The sequence below is a fragment of the Perca flavescens genome, chromosome 24, assembly GCF_004354835.1.
Source record: "Perca flavescens isolate YP-PL-M2 chromosome 24, PFLA_1.0, whole genome shotgun sequence".
In the NCBI taxonomy this organism is placed as follows: domain Eukaryota; kingdom Metazoa; phylum Chordata; class Actinopteri; order Perciformes; family Percidae; genus Perca; species Perca flavescens.
Genome location: NC_041354.1, coordinates 3,763,970 through 3,786,127, shown reverse-complemented (window position 1 = coordinate 3,786,127; position 22,158 = coordinate 3,763,970). Strand labels below are relative to the sequence as shown.

The 22,158-nt window shown below is 39.7% G+C and overlaps 1 protein-coding gene across 2 annotated transcripts in view; it reads right to left on the bottom strand.

The window, feature by feature from the left end:
• Positions 1–7,765: 7,765 nt before the first annotated feature.
• The window catches only part of LOC114550978 (inactive dipeptidyl peptidase 10), a 53,627-nt gene continuing 39,234 nt past the window's right edge, over positions 7,766–22,158 (bottom strand). For both annotated transcript variants that reach the window (XM_028572031.1, XM_028572032.1), the window contains exons 8-27: positions 20,212–20,332; positions 18,812–18,966; positions 18,450–18,547; positions 18,214–18,337; positions 17,583–17,621; positions 17,307–17,414; positions 17,071–17,162; positions 16,320–16,367; positions 16,083–16,201; positions 15,148–15,195; positions 14,398–14,496; positions 14,241–14,310; positions 13,096–13,224; positions 12,954–13,019; positions 11,839–11,893; positions 10,914–11,013; positions 10,307–10,365; positions 8,636–8,708; positions 8,353–8,426; positions 7,766–8,034 (exon numbers count right to left, since the gene is read on the bottom strand). In XM_028572031.1, coding sequence (XP_028427832.1) covers positions 7,837–8,034; positions 8,353–8,426; positions 8,636–8,708; positions 10,307–10,365; positions 10,914–11,013; positions 11,839–11,893; positions 12,954–13,019; positions 13,096–13,224; positions 14,241–14,310; positions 14,398–14,496; positions 15,148–15,195; positions 16,083–16,201; positions 16,320–16,367; positions 17,071–17,162; positions 17,307–17,414; positions 17,583–17,621; positions 18,214–18,337; positions 18,450–18,547; positions 18,812–18,966; positions 20,212–20,332 — 1,875 coding nt within the window. In that variant the 3' untranslated portion in view covers positions 7,766–7,836. The remainder of the gene's footprint in view (positions 8,035–8,352; positions 8,427–8,635; positions 8,709–10,306; positions 10,366–10,913; positions 11,014–11,838; positions 11,894–12,953; positions 13,020–13,095; positions 13,225–14,240; positions 14,311–14,397; positions 14,497–15,147; positions 15,196–16,082; positions 16,202–16,319; positions 16,368–17,070; positions 17,163–17,306; positions 17,415–17,582; positions 17,622–18,213; positions 18,338–18,449; positions 18,548–18,811; positions 18,967–20,211; positions 20,333–22,158) is intronic.

The following is a 22,158-nucleotide window of genomic DNA, read 5'->3' as shown; positions in this document are numbered from 1 at the left end:
ACTAATTATTTAAGCACTAAACACAGTTAAAGCAGTTTATAAAGGAACATTACTGCCTTTCCAAAAAGTTTAAACATCGATCTTCACCTTTTCACACATGCATAAAGTTCTCTTGTATGCCAGGCTTCTTTTCCCCTCATCTATGGCTGTATTTGGGGAAGTTCATACACTGCAAAGAGAGAACAGAGAAATCAAACACCTAACATAAATTGTGTGCATGAAGGTAAATCATGTAACGCACACATCATGGTTGAGGTGAAAGCGAATAAACAAAAGGATGAAGGCACAGTGGTGTAGCTGTATACCCACTAAGAAAGCTCCAGTATTTCCATATACACATTTAAAAATGCGCAATGGCACGCAACAACATACTTTCCATTATATTTTTGATATATTTTGTCATGTGTTCTTCTTCTTGGCATAGGCTAAATAAAGGTATTTCCACCGTACATTGGCGCATACAAGTGTAAGTATTTTGACGCTCAAAATAGCCCTGGGGCAGGACACTGTAATATCCTTGTATTAGTAAAGGAAAGGCAGACAGCGAGGTAGCTTTATCTGGCTTTACTGAACACTTGCATGAGCATTACATGAGTATGGCGGTCTGCTAAATAAAAACTAGCAGAGAACATTGCCTGAGAACAGCGCGGTGCCACTCACCACCCCATGCTCCCAGATGAACCACTACTGCCTCCTACGGACAACTCCAATATGACATATATAACATCTACTACAGACGTATTTATCAAGCCTCTGAGAATTATTCACAAGAACACTGCTACGAATTGACTTATTAGAGTAAAAAAAAATTATTGGCTCAAAGCTGCGCTTAAAAGTTAGTTATCAAGCATCTCAGTCGTAGCTTAAGTGTAGGGTAGGACTGTATCTGTGTCAGTGTCAGTCTTAGAGATGATTCACGACACTTTGCTGTGCCAAAAACGGGATTTTGGATGACGACCAGTTCACTATGATGAAGACATAGGCATGGACCAATCACTGAAGAGATTTCCTTATTTAAGAATATTCTCACATACCTTCACATTGAATGGTCAACACACATTTGACAATAGATCATTTTCAAGAGAATACATTATGATATACACATTTGAAATGAAAGATAAACACGTTTTCCACCATGTCTTAATTAAAAATTTTGAACCACTGTGCTGTTAACTGACCTGCCTATATATATATATATATATATATATATATATAGCCTAGAATGTATGATAATTTATGCCCGCTCTGTCCAAACCATACAATTTGATAAACTGCTCGTCATCAAACATTTCAGAAACATTCTTCCTCTCCTGAAAGATTGGAGTAGTCTCTGTCTCCTCAGTGCCATCATCAGTGATTCTTAGCTTTAACACATTTGATAACTTGCTTTTATACTTAAGTTGAAAGTAGGAGTACATTTCATGAATTATCAGCACTTAAGACTAAGATGTAACTTTGAGAAGCTTGATAAATACAGGCCCAGGTATGCAGGCAGATACTTTTGGATCCAAGAGGGTTTTTAAATAGTTTGTTTAGCATAGAAAGTAGGATAATTAGCTCAACCCATAAATGAACACTTCATCCTTCAGTTTTTTCCACACACATTTAAAATCAGCAGATCTGGAGATACATGGTTTTCACTGGACAGGAAGGGGATGAAACATTGGAAGTAACAAAAGTAACAAAAGCTGTCCGATACATGTAGTGCAGTAAAAAGTACAGTATTTACCCCTGAGATGTAGTGGAGTAAAACTATAAAGTAGCTTAAAATGAAAATACACAAGTAAAGTACAAGCACCTCAAATGTAGGCCTATAGGCCGACACAATACTTGAGTTAATGTCCATCCATCCATCCATCTTCGTCCGCTTATCCGGTGTCGGGTCGCGGGGGGAGCAGCTCCAGCAGGGGACCCCAAACTTCCCTTTCCCGAGCAACATTAACCAGCTCCGACTGGGGGATCCCGAGGCGTTCCCAGGCCAGGTTGGAGATATAATCCCTCCACCTAGTCCTGGGTCTTCCCCGAGGCCTCCTCCCAGTTAATGTACTTAGTTTAATTAAACTGGATGCACACTTGAATACCTTTTCAAAGGGGTAACTCAGAGCTGTTTGAGAAACATGTTCCATCCTTAACAATTGTGTTGGACAGAAACCATTCAAAGTAATGGGTTGTGTTTTTATGTAAACCTTGTGGGTGAGCTGTGGGGGTTTTACCACAAGATGGCAGTGGGGTGCTACTGTGAGAGGAAGCTCATTACAACAAACACACTGTAGGGAAGCGAACAGGGAAGAAAGAATACATGAATTGAGAAATATCAAGGACAAGGCCACAAGTTGGGTGCACAAACACACACACACACACACACACACACACACACACACACACACACACACACACACACACACACACACACACACACACACAAACACACACACACATACTATATGGCCAAAAGTATGTGGACAACCCTGGGTAAATAAATGATCTAATTTGTGAGTCTGGGGCTGTTCTTGTGCTGTGTTCCAGTTAGATATGCAGTGGAAATCTATCTGTGTTGTTCTGACTAATTACTGTGAATGCTCTAAGGTAAAGCTCATTTAAATCTAATTTAGACTTCTTGTTTGCTACAGTATGGTCTGCATGGTTGAACGGTGCAAGAAGATGGCTCAGGTCTGTGTTGCTTGGCTGGGTTTTGATACTCGCATGGCTTCTTACACTGAATGGGGGATACTGTTGATGTGTAACTGTGCTAATGTCTTGCTGCGTCCTGTAGCTCTGCACGGCTTACTAAGAAAGCTTATTTGTTGCTCTAGCTGTCTGTGTGGTGTCTTCTTGACTTCTGTCTGTATAGTTTAACCTGTACTAATGTCTTGCTGTTTCCTGTTGCTCTGGTCTAAAATGAAAACACTGGCACATTGACAGAAATGTTAATTAATGTGTGTTGTCCTTTATAAAATAAAGAATACAAATAAGAAAATGTACAAAAGACTTCCTTCTTTACAGATTTTCCTGTGCAGGACCACCAGTTTTTACCAGTTCAGGTCCTAACTAATAGTTTCTGAAGTTGCTGCTGGACTTTTTTTTTTCTTCCCCTCCTCAGCGGAGGAGGCCTTCATATTGGCTCTGTAATTGCTTTGATGTAATTAAGTCTCAGCAGCGTGGGCAGAGGAATTATAAAGGTCCTGTTTTTGTCTACTATATTTCAAATTTCTTCTCAGTATGGGGTTAAAAAGAATGTGATGGTTTCTTTCAGACCGCTGACAGGATTGCATGTTGCCACACAAACATAGCTACTCAGACAAAGGGAAATTAAAAGGTGCTGATATCAGTGTTTAACCATAGCAGGGTCAGGACAGATGGTTTTACAGTTAGAGTTGGTGGAAAAGGCTCTTTTGTTTGAGAGGATTGTTCTAGGAGAACAAAACCCCTTTCACCAAAACATACATAAACATTATGCCTTGGTAAAACCAACAATACCAAAAGCTTAGTGCATAAGTTGGAGGTTTGGGTGGTGCAGCACCTAACAGCTTTGGCATGCCGTAACAGCAGAATAAAAGCAGGAATGCCCGTACACCTGTATCAGTGCAGCATTTACACAGTATTTTTGCAGTTGGTAACATTACTGCTTTACTTTACTAACATGTAGTACATCTTAAGTGATGTTCACTGAAATGTAGCGCAATTAAACAGCGACTTTAATTGTTATTTATTTGTTCATTTCATGGAGCCGTTTCACCACCATCCACAAGTAGTTGTAGCTTCTCCATTTTCTTTGTGCGTTGCGTTATTTGCATTGCATACTGACTGTTTTGAATAAACTTTACGTCACCTTTCAGCGTAATGTATTTAGCACAAGGTGAAGGTTTACTGCATCTGTAATTAAAAGGGCTTCATGTCATTGGGTGGGGATGTGCAGGAGGTGGGTGGTCTATATGGTGGTGGGGAAGGGGATTAGGAGATTGGGAACAGGTGTGGGAGTCAGAAAGGGAATGGCAGGTTCAAAAATGACTGATAATGTGAAAAAGAATGCAAGTAATACACGTCTAGTGTAATTGAAATACGTATGCTTGAGTACATCAATGTTATGCTAATTTACTCTTCTACTCCACCTCATTTCAGAGGGAACTAATGTGTTTTTTTACACCATTACATTTATTTGACACCTAAAGTTACTTTTTACACACAAAACACGATATGCCTATAGGATACGATACTAGTGTACTATATAGTACTCTGTACCCAGTATTATACAAAGTATCTTAAAGTGGCTCCACATTAAAATGCTCGTATGTGTATTTATTATATAACACTTTGAAAGGAGCCATTCTGCATAAGGACTACTTTAACTTTTGATACTTTCAGTACATTTTTCTGATAGTACTACTTCTGTATTTTCACTTACCAAACATTTAAAAAATTCAGGGCTTTGACGGATTCTTTTAAGTATTTCTACTTTTACGTAAGTAGCCTAAGTCTACTACAGGATGTGAGTACTTCTTTTGTCTCTGACAGAGACAAATGAAAATATAATTACATAAATATACATCATTCTCCAGGATTCTGCAGGTTTTGCTCTCCATCTCCTAAAAAAAATAAGACTCAAACATGGCTCATTCATGTTTCTTTAATATTAAAACAGCCAAAAAATACAATAACTTTTTCTCTATTCACCCCTCACCCACGTTTCCAGCCCAGAAAATCAATAAATCATGTTAAACTCACAGTAAAAACCACATACCAAACAATAACCATGACTTCACACACTGTTTCTTTAAACTGGACTCGACTGTTACAGAGCACAGGCAGCAGGACTGTTCAGCAGGTGGCTCTTTTGCTGTTGAGCCGGCACACAACGTTGAAGATGTTGCATCACCAGCCCGAGAGTAGCTGTATCCAAGGCTACCAACAGGTTGGCATAACAACCAATAGCCATGCAATGTAGGGGATTATCACAATTTGAGATTAACGGATGTTTTTCTTCTCACGTGTTAATAGCAGTTTGGAAATGAAACTCTAGACACTGAGCACGTGTTGGCTCCTCTAAAAGCTACGACAGCACTGAGGACCTTCATCACCGTGATTCATGGCCGACAGTAATTGTCTGCATAATCACAGTGAGGAACGCTCTCTTGCTATGGCACTGTGTTGCCCGTAACACTTAAGATGCCTTTTAATTACAATGCTTTATGTAGAACACAATAAAATGGGAGTGTTTCTAAACAAAAGCCACATTTTTAGCAGCTGGAAATGCACAAGTGAAGGGCAACTGCACTTGAAATAATTCATCCAGATGAATTATAACGAATAAATTAGGACACAAGTTCCTCCAAATCAAGTTTACAAAACAAAAATAATATTAGTATGTTCTGTCAGCCAAGGATTTGAAGGAACATCAAGCGGTTTACGTAAGACTGTTATGGCAACCAGTAGAAAATATAAACCCATAGAAAATATACCCTGCAGCTATTAAATTACATTACAGCAGGAATTCAATGCAAACTCCTTGTGACAAGGTTACACAGTTTATCGTCATGTTAAAAAAAACTGCAATAAACCAGCTGCAGATTTGTGTGAAGATAAAAGGTCCAAACAGAAAGAGGCCAGATGAAGAGTATGAAGCTGCTGCAGATAGATGGTGAGCCAGAGATATAATTTTCCTTAAATATCTATGTAGTGAGCGATATGTGCTATGGGAAGAGAACAACTGCACTTATTGCCCCTTTAAGCTCAATATTTAGGAACGTTTGTTTTTTTTAAATTATATATCAAAAGAAAAATTGTTGTGACATGGTAAATAATAAAATAAATAAAACTCAGGTAATATACTGACAAGGAGACAGTGTAATAAATAAGTACAGTCCATCTGTTTAGCACTCTTGCTGTCTGATTAAAGGCTTAATGACTTCACAATCTGTAACCTTATTTGTAAAACAGGTAACCATGCCAACATAAATATCCTGAACCTAACATGACAGATTGGTTTTCTAATGTTGAGTGAACGGTGTCTGCTTTTTGATTGCTTACACACAACGTATTAGGTTTCCCTGCAAGTTAATCCCTTTCAGATGAAGTTTTAGCAATAAGAGATGTTGCCACGACGCTGTCAGGCTTTGTCATGTTTCGTTGTTCTTTAAAACAAATGTATTGTCTTTTCCTATACAGGAAGCTTTGGAGGATCAATGATGTCACAAATGTGCATTTTTAAATTGGTTTCACGTCCCACTGATGGACCAGATTGGTAGCCTGACAAGCCAGACCCACATCCAGATGTTGGGTCTGGGAACTCACCATTGGCTGGGCTCAAGCCAAGGGGCGGGATAAACGGTTGTCTTTCAAATTCCCTCTGCACGCGATAGGATAGCGCTACAACCAGGCAGACCAAGGAAGAAGAAAGCGATAGCTAGTTGATAGATTAAACTTTTGTCATATCCGGTCGGCAAAACTCTGAACACATCTTCCTTTTTTAAGAATGACTTCAGAGCTGTTCTTTGTTCTTTTCTCAAAGAAAAGCTGAACACCAAGTCTTCCAGAAGACCTCTGTTCCCAGCAGCAGCAGCCATAAGCCCCGCCCACCGACTCTATACACGATGTGATTGGCCTGACCAGAGTTTGGTTTTTCCAGCTCGCAATCCAACATAGAGTGCCTAGACCCCCCTGGCTGCGAATTACATTTGCTGCTGCTAGGGTGCGTCTAGAGGCTACCAGATTGGTGAAACAAACAACAACTCTCTATGTTGAGAAAAAGAGCTTGAAACATAATCAATGTAATGGGCTTCTAAATAAAATCCATTTATGTAATACTAGGCAGAAAATGCCATGCTTCATGGAAACAAGGTGAGAAATATGTGTTTGCAGAGTGAAGAAAAGCTGCAAATGAAGCTTTTCCTACTTTGCAATGACCAAACGTTTACACTAACTTATTTTAAATTGTAAGAAAATGGGTAATTTATGAAAAACACCACAAATTGCCAGTTAAAGTCAGAAAAGTTTGTGTTACTTCACATTTTTGTGCTTTTCTCACTAGTTTGAAATGGGCGGGGTTCAGTTGGGATGTCACACATTTATGTGCACCAATCAGGATTGAGCAACATTTGATTTATTTTTTGAGTCATTATTTTATTTAATAATTTATTTTATTGTAATAATGTTTTACTCTCTAGTATTTGTTTTGTTATTTAAATAGGTATCTATTTTACTGTTTATTACATTTTCATCATATTTATTTAAGTTTCAAATTGCTTTACTGTTTACTTCTGTCTTATAATCAGCGTGTGAGTCATCTCTAAAGTAATTTAAATTGCTCCAGCCTTTGAATGGTGCTATACTATATACAATAATAAAGGAATATTTAAAAATGTGTGCTAATTTCACAAAATGTTTTGCAGAGACTGTGCCGACAGAAGCCTGTCGTGGTTTTTAGAGTGAAGGTTGGCTTCATAAAGAAAGTCATTTTATCACCTCCTCCAAACTTCCCACACATTTTGTTTAGTTTGCAAATCTTGCCATGACACAAAAAAAAAAATGAAACATTTTGTCTGTTCTGTCAGTGAGAGAGAGGCGATATCTCTCTGAATGACCGGTTTGCATCATGGTAACCGACTGTAGGAGCTATATTCTACTGAGGCGATGAGCAATAGAAACTATATCTGATATGTTGAGAAGAAGCTTGGTTTGTCCATCAAATGTTCTACAGGTATAAAACACACACACACACACACACACACACACACACACACACACACACACACACACACACACACACACATACACACATACACACATACACACATACACACATACACACATACACACATACACACACACACACACACACAGTCAAGCAGGGGCACATCGACTCATAAAGACACACAGTCCAGTAATAATGACCACGTTTCCTCTCACTCGTCGTCCCTGTTGATGTTGGTCGAGTAATGATGATGCGTCAAGCAGACATCCTCTAAAATAACCATTCAGGGAGTGAGTCAGCTGGATCCGGCTGCGTCTTGACAGGAAGTGTCCTTCGTCTGGGTAGATCTGTCCCAAAAACAAACACAAGAGATAAAAGAGTGAAGAAGATATAAAAAAAAAAAAAAAACACAAGGTCAACCGAAATTTGAAAGTGCATATTAAACAGGTTATTGTCTGGTATTGTCTTAAAAAGACAGTTTTTCCTATGCAGTTTGGAACAGAGGATTCTTTTCATTGTGATTCAGGATTGCAAACGTTCCTTTGGCAACATACAACTTCTACATTGAAACCGTGTGACAGATTTTGACAGTCTTAGAAATTATTATTATTTTTATTTTGTCTCCAGCCCCAGTTGAAGTAGTTTTTTAAGAGCAAAGTATTTACCTGCATAGTATAGTTGGCTCCGATCTTTATCAAGTGTCTGATGAGCTCCGCTGAGTGCTGAAAGTGAACGTTTGCTGTGGAGGAAAAACAAGACATGCAAATAAGTGTCGGCAGGGTTATTTTACACTGCTGCATATAAAAGCTCCGGTTCTCACGCAGGGTCGAGTTTTAAAGCTCTGCATCATCGACAGAACACAACCATTAACACATAAAAGGTTATTGTGATGACTTCCTTTTATATTTTGCGATGAAAAATGTCACATGAGGAGAATAGTGGGCGTACCGTCTGCGGTGCCGTGAGCCAGAAACAGAGTTCCTCCCTGCAGACCTTTCATGTTGGTGACAACTCGGGAGGCCTGGAAGAAAAAATATTCATCAATACATCAGATTTTATCACCTTTACATAACTTTTGTATGTAAAATCCCCCAGTTTCCAGTCTTTATACTAAGCTAAGCTAAGCGGCGACTGGCTGTATTCTTATATTTATCGTGCAGACGATAGAATTTTTCTAAAATGTCAAACTGTTATTTTAATCTAGAAAATAAAAAGAAGTGTAATAGGTCCTGGAAAGGTCATGGAGGGATATTTTTAAGCCGACGTGGCCATATGTGGAGCTAGAAATTGGCATATACACATCTCATGTTCACATTGGCAGAGAAACTGGTGAGTACTTTGTATTTTTTCCTCTGCAACAGGAAGCCAGATTGCATTTAGATGTATTGCTCAGGGGAGTTTGAATGGAAGCTGTTATATTAGAGGATAGTTCAACCTCTCAATCCCATCATTCACTTTTTATTCCCAGTTGGGATGCAAACGAAGAAGATATTCCAGCAAGTCAGTGATGATGTCCCGCTGATTGTTACCTGATCAGATCGCGCCACATTTCTTTTTCATTGGATGTCATTTAAAAGCAGACAGCCCCTCCTGCTGTGAGAGTCACAAAAATAGTCGGCCCACTTTTAGGCAACCCACTTAGGAGGAAAAACACACTTTGACTGCAACCTTCACATAGAGGACGATTCTGTAATTTCTTTTTAACCTCTGGCATTTTCCTATTTTTCATGTTTGTGTGTTTTTCCCTTTCTGTTGCAAAAGGACAGGATTTGGAAAATTGCCTGAAATGCTTGTGGCCACATTTGTGTCTTTATTTTTAACCGTTTTGTTTGTGAAGTGAACCAAAGCAGAGTGCGTTTTCATTTAGAAAGATGTGTGACCTCTACCTTGCTACGGAGGAAGAAAAAAATATTTTTTAAAGTAATGCAGTATGCAGTTAATTTACACTGTTGTGGTACTTAAATTTGTAGGCTGCAACCCCAGCAGCCTTTTATTTGTGGCTCCATTAAAGTCTGCAAGTAAAATTGATTTTAGAAATTGAATAATTCTGTTGGCAACGTTTAGCATTAAGTAACCAAACATGTTTCCCTCGCTGTTTCCCACTGTGCTCGGACTTAATTCTTCGCTTGAATGCAGTGGTTCCCAACCTGTGGGTCAGGTACCCTCCAAAAACTCACAAGATGGGGGGTCCAGAGATGACTTACAGAATAGGAGAGGAGGGAAGTCATACTTCTGCTACCCGAAATAATGACTCTTTTCACATTGGGCAGTGGTGGCAGTGCAAGTACAAATTGTCGAGTTAAATTGTTAAATTAACGGACATAATTAAACTATTAGTTAGTTACATTTGCCAGTAAACGTGATTAGGATGACAGCAAACATGGCGTAGAGGACTGAGAGCCATGGATCGCAGAGGTCATGTGATTTCTCTTTATATGTAGTTACACTGTCGTGGTTTTTGGTGTCAGATTAGCGGGTTTACTGCCGCCTCAGCAACCTCTTTAAAAAAAAAAGTCAAAAAATTGTTATGCGCCTGGCTCCTGGAAAAGATGTGATTTGGGACATAACATAAAATAAACAAGCCCAGCAACAAATGGATGATGGGTAAAAGCAGCTCACTTGGTATCTGTTCTTCTCAGTTGAAGGTGAGCCGAGGTATCTCTCTGAGAAGACAGAGGCTGGAAGAGAAAGGAGCTTACAGTATTGTTGTTTTACAAAAGATGTCAAAGAAAAACTAATGCTGGAGCTGTAGTTGATCTCATGCTGCTTTACAACCTAAATCATTTCTTAGAGTCTTCTTTCGGTTCGATATTTAACATGCTACATGAGAAAATATGTTCCAAACGTGTGTTCTGAGCATCCAGAAACTGAGCGAAATCCTTATTCTGCTCTGTAAGAAACACTGGAATCAGAGGATTGACAGACACTCTTCAGTCTATTAGAATATGTGTTATATTAACTTTAATCACATACAGCAGTACTTAAGCTGTCCAGTAGTACTTATATACTCGCTCGACTCTCCCAGAAATGATGAAAGCTTTTCAACCCAAAAAATCCAATAAGCCTGAAGTCCCTAAAGTAGAACCTAAGGATAATTAAAGTCACATTACCCAGACAATACAGCATGTAGGATAAAGACGTCAGCGGCGCTGCAGCAGCAGAAGTAATAAATATTTCCATGTCCCTGCAGTGTGGATTAAAGAAGTAGAGCTATGTCTCTGCTCACCATACATGGACCAGTCGGTGACAGGAGCCTGCACCGCAGCACATCTGATCAGCTTCTCAGTCGACTTCAGCAGCGTCAGTGCGAGGAAGCCGCCGTAGTCCTGTTGGAGGAACATAAAACCAGCTCTTACTGATGGTTGAATATACCCAAATACACCCGGATTTAGAGGGTAGCAAAGCAGCAACATATCTCTGCTACACGTTCATGTCATTTTTAAGACTTTTTCAGGCGTCCGCAAATCATTCAAGTTAAACAAAGAGAATAAATACCACTCTTGCAAGTAAATGTTCTTTTGTTCTGACTGCAAAAAGTTTACAACCATTGATCTATGAGATTAAAGAAGAACTTGCATCTGCAATATGTTTTTGTGCAGGTGTTGTCAGTGTCCAAATTCCTGCATATTTGTCTCACAGTAAGTGTAAATATTTAATATATTGAATATGGACCTTTATTAACATATCAATCCTTTCTAGGAAATGGTTTTAGCCCCTCTTGATTCAGCTGATTTTATTAGGAAAAGGTGACAATGTTTTGGGGTATGCTGTGCTGTGCATCATATCCTGGTTTTGAGAAACCTGGCTATACTGGGCTAAGAATGGGGAATGCTGAGGATTGTATTGCTGCGTTTGTCTTCCTTTATTGAAGATTAGACTGCAAACCAAACTAGTTTCAATCAGGAACCTGGATAATATGAGATCTGGGTATGGATAATGGATGTTTCATGTGCACTATAACCTGAGGATCCTAGGGAGCATGTGAAATATCAACATACATGTATGAATACTTGATCATTAGTAATCGTATCATCTGTCATCATTTATGGCCTCATACATTATGAGAGAAAGCCTCATTTAGCATTTCACACCACACGGCCGGTACACATTCATCCTTCAGGGTGAAAGGTTGGATTCATTCACAGACAAACCTCTCCGAAGACTCCGATACGGGTGCGATCGACGAACGGCAGATCCGCCAGGTATCTGAGGCACACAGAGAAAACGGTTTCACACAAAGAACGAGTGGACTCAGAAGTTTGTTTCAATTCACAGACTATCAAGTGTCCAACAGTACGGAGGTCACAGCCACAGAGACAGAGAGAGAGAGAGAGAGAGTTAATGGAAAAGAAATGAAAAAAAAACAGAAATATCGTGTTTTTATAACTAAAAAGCATGTGGATGTTTTGCAGCTGAATTAATACCGTTGTGATGTAAAACCCAGTAGAGACGGTACAACAACTTCTTATGTTCAATGTGACACTGATTGTAATTTTCAGATAAAGTCTTGTTTCCTTGAATGCACTTGCGAATCAGGAGGCCCCCCATCTGCACACATTTACCATTTACTGTTTTGTGCTTGTTCTGCAGACTCAATTCATTTCTAATACTGGCTTCAACTGGCCAAACTGAATCCAGGGTTTATATTTCAAATCTTAATGTGTGACAGTAATTCTACTAGAAGAAAAAGAACAGCTACAAAGCAGTGTAATAAAGTAGTTTAGTTGTGTCATTTGCAAACTTATTAATATCCAGATGAAACTTTGAATTTAAAAGTATTTGTTATTTTAAACTAAACAATAAACACAACTCCTCTTCACCTTAAGTGTAGTGGATATCAGCATTGGGGCAATTCATTTTGGTAACACTTCCTGCCAATATTTATTTCAATCAATTAATCATTTGGTCCATTAAATGTAAAATACAATAAACAATGGACAAACAGTGAAAAACGCTGAATAGATACTCAGTTTACTGACATTGCAGACGAAGAAAATGAGAAAATGTACATCCAAGAAGCCGGAACTTCCTGTAACAATTAGACAATAATCACAATGGATGCAGATTTATTTTCTGGCGCATATAAAAGTGGGATTGTGTGTAAATGTGCATTAGACAAAAGGCAGAAGTGTCTTTTGTTTTGCTTTGGGACAGACCAGATGTTAATGGTTAAAAGCGTGATTTCAAAAATAGTGCAAAACAGACACAAAGTAACTCTCACCAAACTGAAACTATGCATCCAGACAGGACTAAATGGGTTACGTACTCCACAGCTGCTGTCTGGTCCTCTGCGTCCACCGTGCCGAGCCTCTGATGGACCTGCTGTAAAACCCTGTCAGGTCACAAAGATGACCGTTAATAAGAAAAACTACCAAAACATGTTGAACATGCATGTGAACGTCCAGTACCTCTGTCCTCTGAACCCGGAGCCTCTGCCGTCGAGCCGAGCTACGATGACCTGCTCGGACCCCGCCAGCACAGAGGCCCAGTCCAGCCCAAACTCCTCCGTCGCCGCCTGGGCGCCCAGGGAACTGCCACTGGGAGGCCAAACACACAAACACACAACATATTATTAGCAAATATAAATCCCCACTGATGATAGGCTTACTGGCCTATAGGTAAGGTAGCCATCCACAGATACAGTTCATCCTGAGGAGTCACTGTGCTACGTGTATGTGTAACATTAAAACATGATTCATAAAATCATGCCAATATTTATTATTTTAATAGCTTAGTATTATATGCCCATAAAAGGTATGTATAAAAGCATGAGGCTGCCCTACACGTTATTGTAGGCCTAGTTTGAAATGCAACTTTATTTTATACAATATATGTAGTAGGGGGCCCCTGCTCTGTCTCTCTCAGTTATGGATCCTTGGCTTAAAAAAACTTTGAAGACCCCTGGGCTAAAGGAAGTACAATTTTGAACTGCTTATACTGGAGTATGTTCATTTTTTTGCTACTTTTTACTTCTACTTCACTACATGTCAGAGGAGAATATTGTAGGCCTACTTGTTATTACACTACATGTGTGACAGTTGGAAGATTTTACTTTAAACTAAATGCCCTTTTAGAAATATTAAGATTAAACCAGGGGTTTCCAACAGTTTTGGCTCATGGCCTCTTAGAAAGTGGGGGGAGTTTTCTGCAAAGAGAGTACTTTGATACTTAAAGTGCTAATAATTTCTGTACTAAAGGAGGATTTTGAATGCACAACCTTTGGTTGTAATAGTCTTTTTTTTTTTTACTTTTAAATAAGTAAAGGATCTACTTCTTCCACCACTGGCTTTGAGATTGTGATATTTATTGAAACTCTGCATTCAAATAGGATTATAGGACATTGCAAATGTAGCTACGTTACATTTTCTTGTCCAACATGCCGTTTATTTTTACTTATAGCTGCTGTTGATTTGTAAAAATGTAATTGAATGGTAGGTTGCACAACCTGCAGGTACAGAGGAGTGAAGTGTGTCACTTCCAGCTGTTCTTTGAAGCTTGCAGTGCTGCAGTAAATGTAAATGGTAAAAAGATGTAAATGTAACAATGGGCTTACACAATAAGAAGAAGGCCGTACAGGTAGGACTCAGAGAAGTCAGGAGGATAGATGAGCTTCAGAGGCAGCTCTGTGAGGAGGCAGAAACATGAGCAGAAGCAGACGACAGATGCAAACACACTCATATCATTCTTTCCTTAGTGCAGATCATTTGTACCAAAGTTGTCGTTCGTGATCATCCGGATTTCAGTCTGAATCATCTTTTTGGTCTCCAGAGCCGACCGCAGAGGAAGGTTGTTCTCTAAGATGAAATATGCTGTGAAATATAAAAATCTGAAATTAATAGAGTTATTTATCCGCTGAAATAAATAAAACACATAAGAAGTCTAAAAGTTCAAATTTCTGCTCATTTATTCAAGTTTCCACAAGAAATAAAGACAATAAAGACAACAATCACGTAAAATATTCAGCACTTTCTCTAGAAGCTGCAGCAATGGAAGGGCATGACTCTGTTCTCATTTTCTAACCATTAATCCACTTAATAGGCAGGCTTTCTATACCGTACACGTACAATGAAGAAATAACATAGTTTTCAGTACCTGAGGTTCTTGCTGCATCACCTTGTGGCAGAATATTATTTGGATATGATTCAGCACTTTTTCTCTCCGACTTGTCTTTTATGATCATGCACATGAGTACTTACAGCTATTTTGCGTAAACAATTGCGGCGATAAGCTGTGATGAATATTTAAAGAGTGACATCTTATAAAAGGACAAATTGCCGGTGCAGTTTGGCACCAGCAAACTGCACCAACAGCTGCTGGGGTTTTCATTCAAATGGAGATGATGATGCTTAATTGCTGCAAACTAGTTTCCATTTCAGGGAAAAAAGGCACATCTGCCTGCCCACACTAACATCACATAAACACCGAGCACTTTCATATTAGGGAGAATAAAGACGACTTACAGTCCACATCATCGAAACTGAGAAGCAGCACAGCTGGAACTCCAGGACCTGCAAAGGGAGGGAAAAGAATATTTTGTTTTCAGCTCAATTTTATTTATAGTGTCAAATCATAATCATCAATCAATAATCAAAGGACACGTTACGCGTAACTGTAATATCAGAAGTGAGGGGGACAGATTGTTCAAGACGATGAGTTTTATTGAAAGGTCCTCTCCCATTTGTCTCTCCAAATCTCCGATTTCAAGCAGCCTACATTTCATTCATGATTGATCGAAACAGACATTTCCATAAACGTTCCATACTGTTTTACTGCCTGCATCTGGCACATTCTAATGCCACTATTTCAACACATACACTGATGAATTATTGCATATTTTAATGAGTTTTCCTCCCTATTTTTTTGTATTTATTTATATTATGTAAAAAGTCTATCAGTTAACTGAGTCTATCAATTAACTGACAGAACTTGAGCAACGTGCACAATTGCCTACTTATGGTGCGTTCAAATCAACTTGAACGTGTTGTAAGAGTGCACGCACACGCACACGCATTTGGTGCAACAGTTTTGCAGCACAAGATGCTGATATATCTACATCCTGTGTTGACACATTCTATATTTGAAGCTGCATTTCTGACTTATTTGGACGGTTGGAGGCATTATTCTAAAATTCAGACCCATCATTGTACCATTCAGGAAGTTTATTGGAGCCATCTAGTATAATTTCGGTAGCAGGGCACAGGTGCTACTGCAGATTCACTATTTGAAGCTTCCCCCCAACGCAGTCAACGCCAAGTCAACTGATGACTACATGCGACTTCACACCTCGCATACCAACCATCTTTCATCATTAAACTGTTCACGCGTATCTGGTTGATGGTGTGGTCCCTGCTAGTGAATGATACTATATGCAAGTCTTTGACTCTCTCTCTCTGACCTTTGCAGTGCAGGATGGCGTGCTGTGCATCGGGACTGACGTTGGCGTCAAAGAATGAACACTCTTCCTTGAGTCCACAGGTGAGACATCGCTGTGGAAACAGGCCAAGGGTGGACACACTGTCGGAGGACAGAGACAACAATGTGCATCACACACGCTAGAGGGAAATGTCGGAGAAAGAATGAACCAAAAGCTTTAAAAAAATACAACGCAAGTCCTAGATTGAGTGCATTTTACCTGTATAAATGTCTTTGTTGTGCAGAGTCCTCTGTGCTCAGAAAGTATCTGCGTGGAGGAAAGCAGAGCAGCTAAAGTAGGACAAGGTCAGAGAGCCATTATGTGCCTTCACTAGGCACTTCACTGTTGCGGCTGACCAACCAGAAACAGAGATTTATACAATGATGAACCCTGCGGCTCACATCGCATGTTAGACAATAGATGTTTTCAAACCATTTCTACAGAATACAGCTGAATATGTATTAGTGGTAGTTCTTTTACTGGGGGAAGAGACAGATATGGATGCGGCACAAATAACCCACTTGGCTAATCACAAGCTAAACATTATTTCTTGGAAAATTGCTTTTATCAGGAGAAAAATCAGGCGTCTCACTAAAGTGTTTTCTTTCTTTCATCAGTTTGAAGTGGGGGCAACATTTTAATTACAAATTGGCAACAACAAGACACAATTTATACTGAATAATACGTGTTTTTCAGCTACAAGTCTACAGATCACCATTCGGTTTATTTGGGCAGCCAAAAAGATGAAACTCAGGGCCAAACAAAAGCAAATAATTGCTGTAACTGCAGATTGTTAAGGAAAGAGGATCTGGACTAATGTACCAATATTTGGACAGCTGGACAGTAAGAGGACACTAGTTTAGAGAGATTTTGGGAGTAAATCAAAAAAAACTTTTTATTTTGAAGTTTAGTGTCGGCAGAGAGAGGTACAAATGTTTTCTTTGGATTAAATGGGAGAAGCAAAACTTACATAATCTGGTTGTTTTCATCGTAAGCGGCAATTTTTGTCACCTCCCAGTCTCCTGACGTTAAGTGTCGAACTTCGTCGTGGTCACTTCGTAACTGAAACCAGAATCAGGTTGAAGGATTGGAAACACCAGAAAGTACACCACCCGAACTTTGGTAGATAAATAGGACTTTTAGTGGGTTATTAGATGGACATTTTCTGCAAACGGACAATAACAAAGAGAGTCCTTCTGGAGTCACCTTCTTGGAGAACATTGTGATGTGGTGGAAATCTCCGTGACCGCCTTGTTTCATGGGCAGAGTGAGGAAAAACCTGCTCCTGTCCTTGGAGAACAGCGGCTCCTGTCCCTGCACAGAGAGACAGAGTTGACACGCTTTATGCATGAATAGCTCCTGCTGTACTCTTCCCTTAATAATGGGCCGTATACTGCTGCGAGGATAACACAGTAGGTATATACAGCCAGGACCTTATTGTTGTTAAATACTGTTATGAGGAATCTCTGTGTTGAGGTTTACCTGCATGGAGAGCCACGTCTCTGAAGAGTCCTCATGTCTCTGAATTAAAAAGAAGAAAATGAAATGAAAACATGACAATATGACATATAGACATGGCCATGGTATGTTGTATGTTATATGGAGATTCAGTTTGTCTTGTTTTCCAAAGAGTTTCTGATCAAACAGAAGTTATTTGCATTTAACTGATAATTAATCTGATTCATTTAGACAACTGTGCCACCACAGTAACCAATGTTTGGGGAAAAATGGACTATTCAACTATTGACTATTTTTTTCTACAAACGTATTACCAGCCATATTTACTTAAAGTATTAAAGTAAAAGTACCCACTCTGCAGGCTAAATGTCTCTGCCAGGGTTATTCCATGGGATAATTATTACTGATGCATTGATATTTATACAGCATTTTAGTGTTGAAAAGCTGATTTTATGTTCTACTGGTAGGTTTCATAACCTGAATAAGATATTATATTTTAAATGCTCAATATAGGTTTTTAAAGTAGAAAGTATCTTAATGCTCAAGTAAACTACAAGTACGTCAGAATTACACTCTATTAAAAGGTACTTTTCAGTGGGAGTGTAATATCTCCTAACACCATCTTTGACCCCATCGTCCAATCAGCAACACCCACCTGAAGACAGACTCCTATGGTGGCGTCACACACCGTCAGCACTGATGCATTCTGGGGCCGGTTGACCCACCGCACTGCCAGGTGAGTATTACCGAGCCACTTCACCATGGTGACGTAGAAATCACTGCAGAGGAGACGCAGAGGAGAGTCAGACATTGTGCCTTTGTGTGTACCACTGTGTGTGTGTGTGTGTGTGTGTGTGTGTGTGTGTGTGTGTGTGTGTGTGTGTGTGTCACCTGAGCCTGAGCTGATCTGGAGGCTGCAGTTCTTGAGTGTGTGTCGCTCCGAACAGGTTGACCACCGACAACTTGACGGCAGGGTTTCTCTGACCGGCCTGAAGGTGTCCGACAGAGAAGGGAAAGTTATTATTACATATCATGTGGAGATCAATACATCTCTATACAATTTCTGTGAGTGGGCTGGAAGCATGTTTGTCCACTGGCTGTGGATGTCTTTTAAATGAACATCTCAAATGTGCACAGTTAAAAGCTTTTGCAAAGAAAACAACCCAAAAACATTTTTTTATTGTGTATTTCTCTTTAACTTCACACATGATCAAAGGACTTTATTTCCATCAATCCAGCTGCAGCAGACGTACCATAGGATATGGGTACTGTATTCCTTTGGGATAGGTGTTGCCGGTGAACTGGGGCAGAACCATGTTGGGTACCAGGGTGTCGTTGATGGTGAGGAAAGCCAGTCGCTCTCCGTCAGGCGACCACCAGTGAGCCAAGTGGGAACGCAGAATTTCCTCTGATTAATAAGAAAAAGACACAAATAATCCACATTTGTGTCACAGTTCATAATGTGCTAATGACAAATGCTGATTTTTTTCCTTTCTCTCTTTTATCATTGCAGATGTGCTGGCTTTCTGCCCCTGCAGTTCTGTTTTATAGTAGTTGTATCTTGCTTTTCTTGTAAGCTGTTTAGACATGGGCTTCTGTAGTCAAACGCTTCTTTGTAAGATGCTACATGTTAGGTTAAATCCAAGGGGAAACGACTGGTTGCTAATTTTATTGGTAAAATAGTACACCACACTTATTCTGCTCTTTCCGTCACATCAGCCAAATGGTTACAGTCTAAAGTAAATGCACTCAAAAACACAAAACACACAGCTCACCGTAAATCTACAAACAGAAATTATTCTATAATGTTCCCCATCTGCCCACGTCTGTTTGTGCAAAGACCATCACCACATTGCAGAATTTGTTTGCACAGCGACTTAATGGATTCTAGAGGCGTGTTGATTTTGCATTGCCATTCTGATTTTTGATATTTGTCTAGTCTGCTCTGCTCAATTCTTTTAAAGCAAAAGACAAATCTGAACTGCGGACGCCCGGTGTACACTCAAAACTACATCCTCAACCACCCAGCATTTTGAGACAGAGGGCTGCCCACTAAGAGCCAGGGTCTGTCCGAGGGTTCTGCCTGTTTAAAGGAAGTTTTTCTTCGCTGTCGCTGCACCAAATGCTCGCTCATGGGGGGAATTGTTGGGTCTCTGTAAATTAGAGTGTGGTCCAGACCTACTCTATCTGTCAAGTGTCCTGAGATAACTTCTGTTGTGATTTGACGATATAAATAACATTTTATTGAAAATCAAATTGAATTCAGTCACAGAAACGCTTCCAAAACTGGAGCTTGAAGTGTTCCACCACAAGTTATTATCATCAAGAGGTTCATCAAAAAGTATTACAACTACCAGTGGTGGAAGAAGTACTCAGTTCTTTCACTTTAGGCCTAAAATCAGTCAGAATTTCACTCTAAAAATCTGCCTTAAAAAAACACCAAATCTCATTTGTGAAACACCCAATACATCGAACACACACACACACACACACACACACACACACACACACACACACACACACACACACACACACACACACACACACACACACACACACACACACACACACACACACACACACACACACACACACACACACACACACACACACACACACACACACACACACACACACACACACACACACACACCTTCGTACAACCAGTCGGCCAGTCCGTTGAAGATGACTCCCTCCATCCCAGAGGAGGTGATTCTCAGAGAGTTGCTGTTCACATCGGACTGGTAGTAGATGTTATTCTCAAAGATGTAGATCTGAAGAGGACGAGGAGATAATGAAGGTACTGATTTTACCCTTGCACACACATGCATGATCCCATTTCTAACTTTTTATTTTATCAGTTGTGTTCCTTGCTGCTGTTTTTCTCCTCGACTTTTACTTTGTCGAGCTCCGCTTTTGATGTGTTTTTCTGATTTCCCCTCTGATGAGATTTTGTTGTTTTTTTAATATTAAAGCTCCTGGTTTTATCTCACCGCGGTGCAGAACGTCTGTGTTTGTTCTTTCTTTTCCATCAGTGTTTTGATATTTGCATTTGCAAACACAAAACAGGATCAGTCCGACACATCCTGCAGGTTCACCAATATCCTGAGTCCTCCTCAACTCGTTTTTTCTGATTTTTTTTCCCGGAGTTATTTATTTTCACCAGCTCTGTTCTGAATATCAACTAGCCACACAGCAGCCATTTTGAGTTGGGAAACTTTTCCTGGATCAACTATGCTAACAGAATGAACAACACTGGCCTACAGGAAGAGTCTGAATGTCTGAATCTCACTATAAAAGGTCAACCTCATAGATGCTGTAACCCAAACATAGAAATATTAGGACAAAAATACCTAACAACATGTTACATAAACAACTAAAGCTACCACACAAAAGTAAAGAAAGTCTTAAAGATGTAAAAACTGCTAATAAAGCACAAAATCTCTGACGCTATATTTTATTAAAGGTCCTATGGCATCAAAATTTCACTTTATGAGGGTTTTTAACATTAATATGCGTTCCCCCAGCCTGCCTATGGTCCCCCAGTGGCTAGAAATGGTGATAGGTGTAAACCGAGCCCTGGGTATCCTGCTCTGTCTTTGAGAAAATGAAAGTTCAGATGGACCAATCTGGAAACTTCTCCTAATGAGGTCATAAGGAGCAAGGCTACCTCCCCTTTCTCTGTTTTGCCCGCCCAGAGAATTTTGCAAACAAGCAAAGTGGCAGTTGGTCAAGGCCATACCCCCACCCTCCACCTTGCCCCCCCTCTCTCCTCCTCAATAGCTACAGACACAGAAATGGCACATCCTAAGGAAAGCTCATTGTGGGACTGGCTCTAGTGGCTGTAATTCTGCACCAAGGCTGAATTTTGGGAAAGAGACTTCAGATACAGTATTAGGGGACCACTAAGGCCTATATAAAAGAGACCTCAGATACAGTATTAGGGGACCACTAAGGCCTATATAAAAGAGACCTCAGATACAGTATTAGGGGACCACTAAGGCCTATATAAAAGAGACTTCAGATACAGTATTAGGGGACCACTAAGGTCTATATAAAAGAGACCTCAGATACAGTATTAGGGGACCACTAAGGTCTATATAAAAGAGACTTCAGATACAGTATTAGGGGACCAAGAGACTTGGATACAGTAAGGTCTATATAAAAGAGACTTCAGATACAGTATTAGGGGACCACTAAGGTCTATATAAAAGAGACTTCAGATACAGTATTAGGGGACCACTAAGGTCTATATAAAAGAGACTTCAGATACAGTATTAGGGGACCACTAAGGTCTATATAAAAGAGACTTCAGATACAGTATTAGGGGACCACTAAGATCTATATAAAAGAGACTTCAGATACAGTATTAGGGGACCACTAAGGTCTATATAAAAAGAGACTTCAGATACAGTATTAGGGGACCACTAAGGTCTATATAAAAGAGACTTCAGATACAGTATTAGGGGACCACTAAGATCTATATAAAAGAGACTTCAGATACAGTATTAGGGGACCACTAAGGTCTATATAAAAGAGACTTCAGATACAGTATTAGGAGACCACTAAGGTCTATATAAAAGAGACTTCAGATACAGTA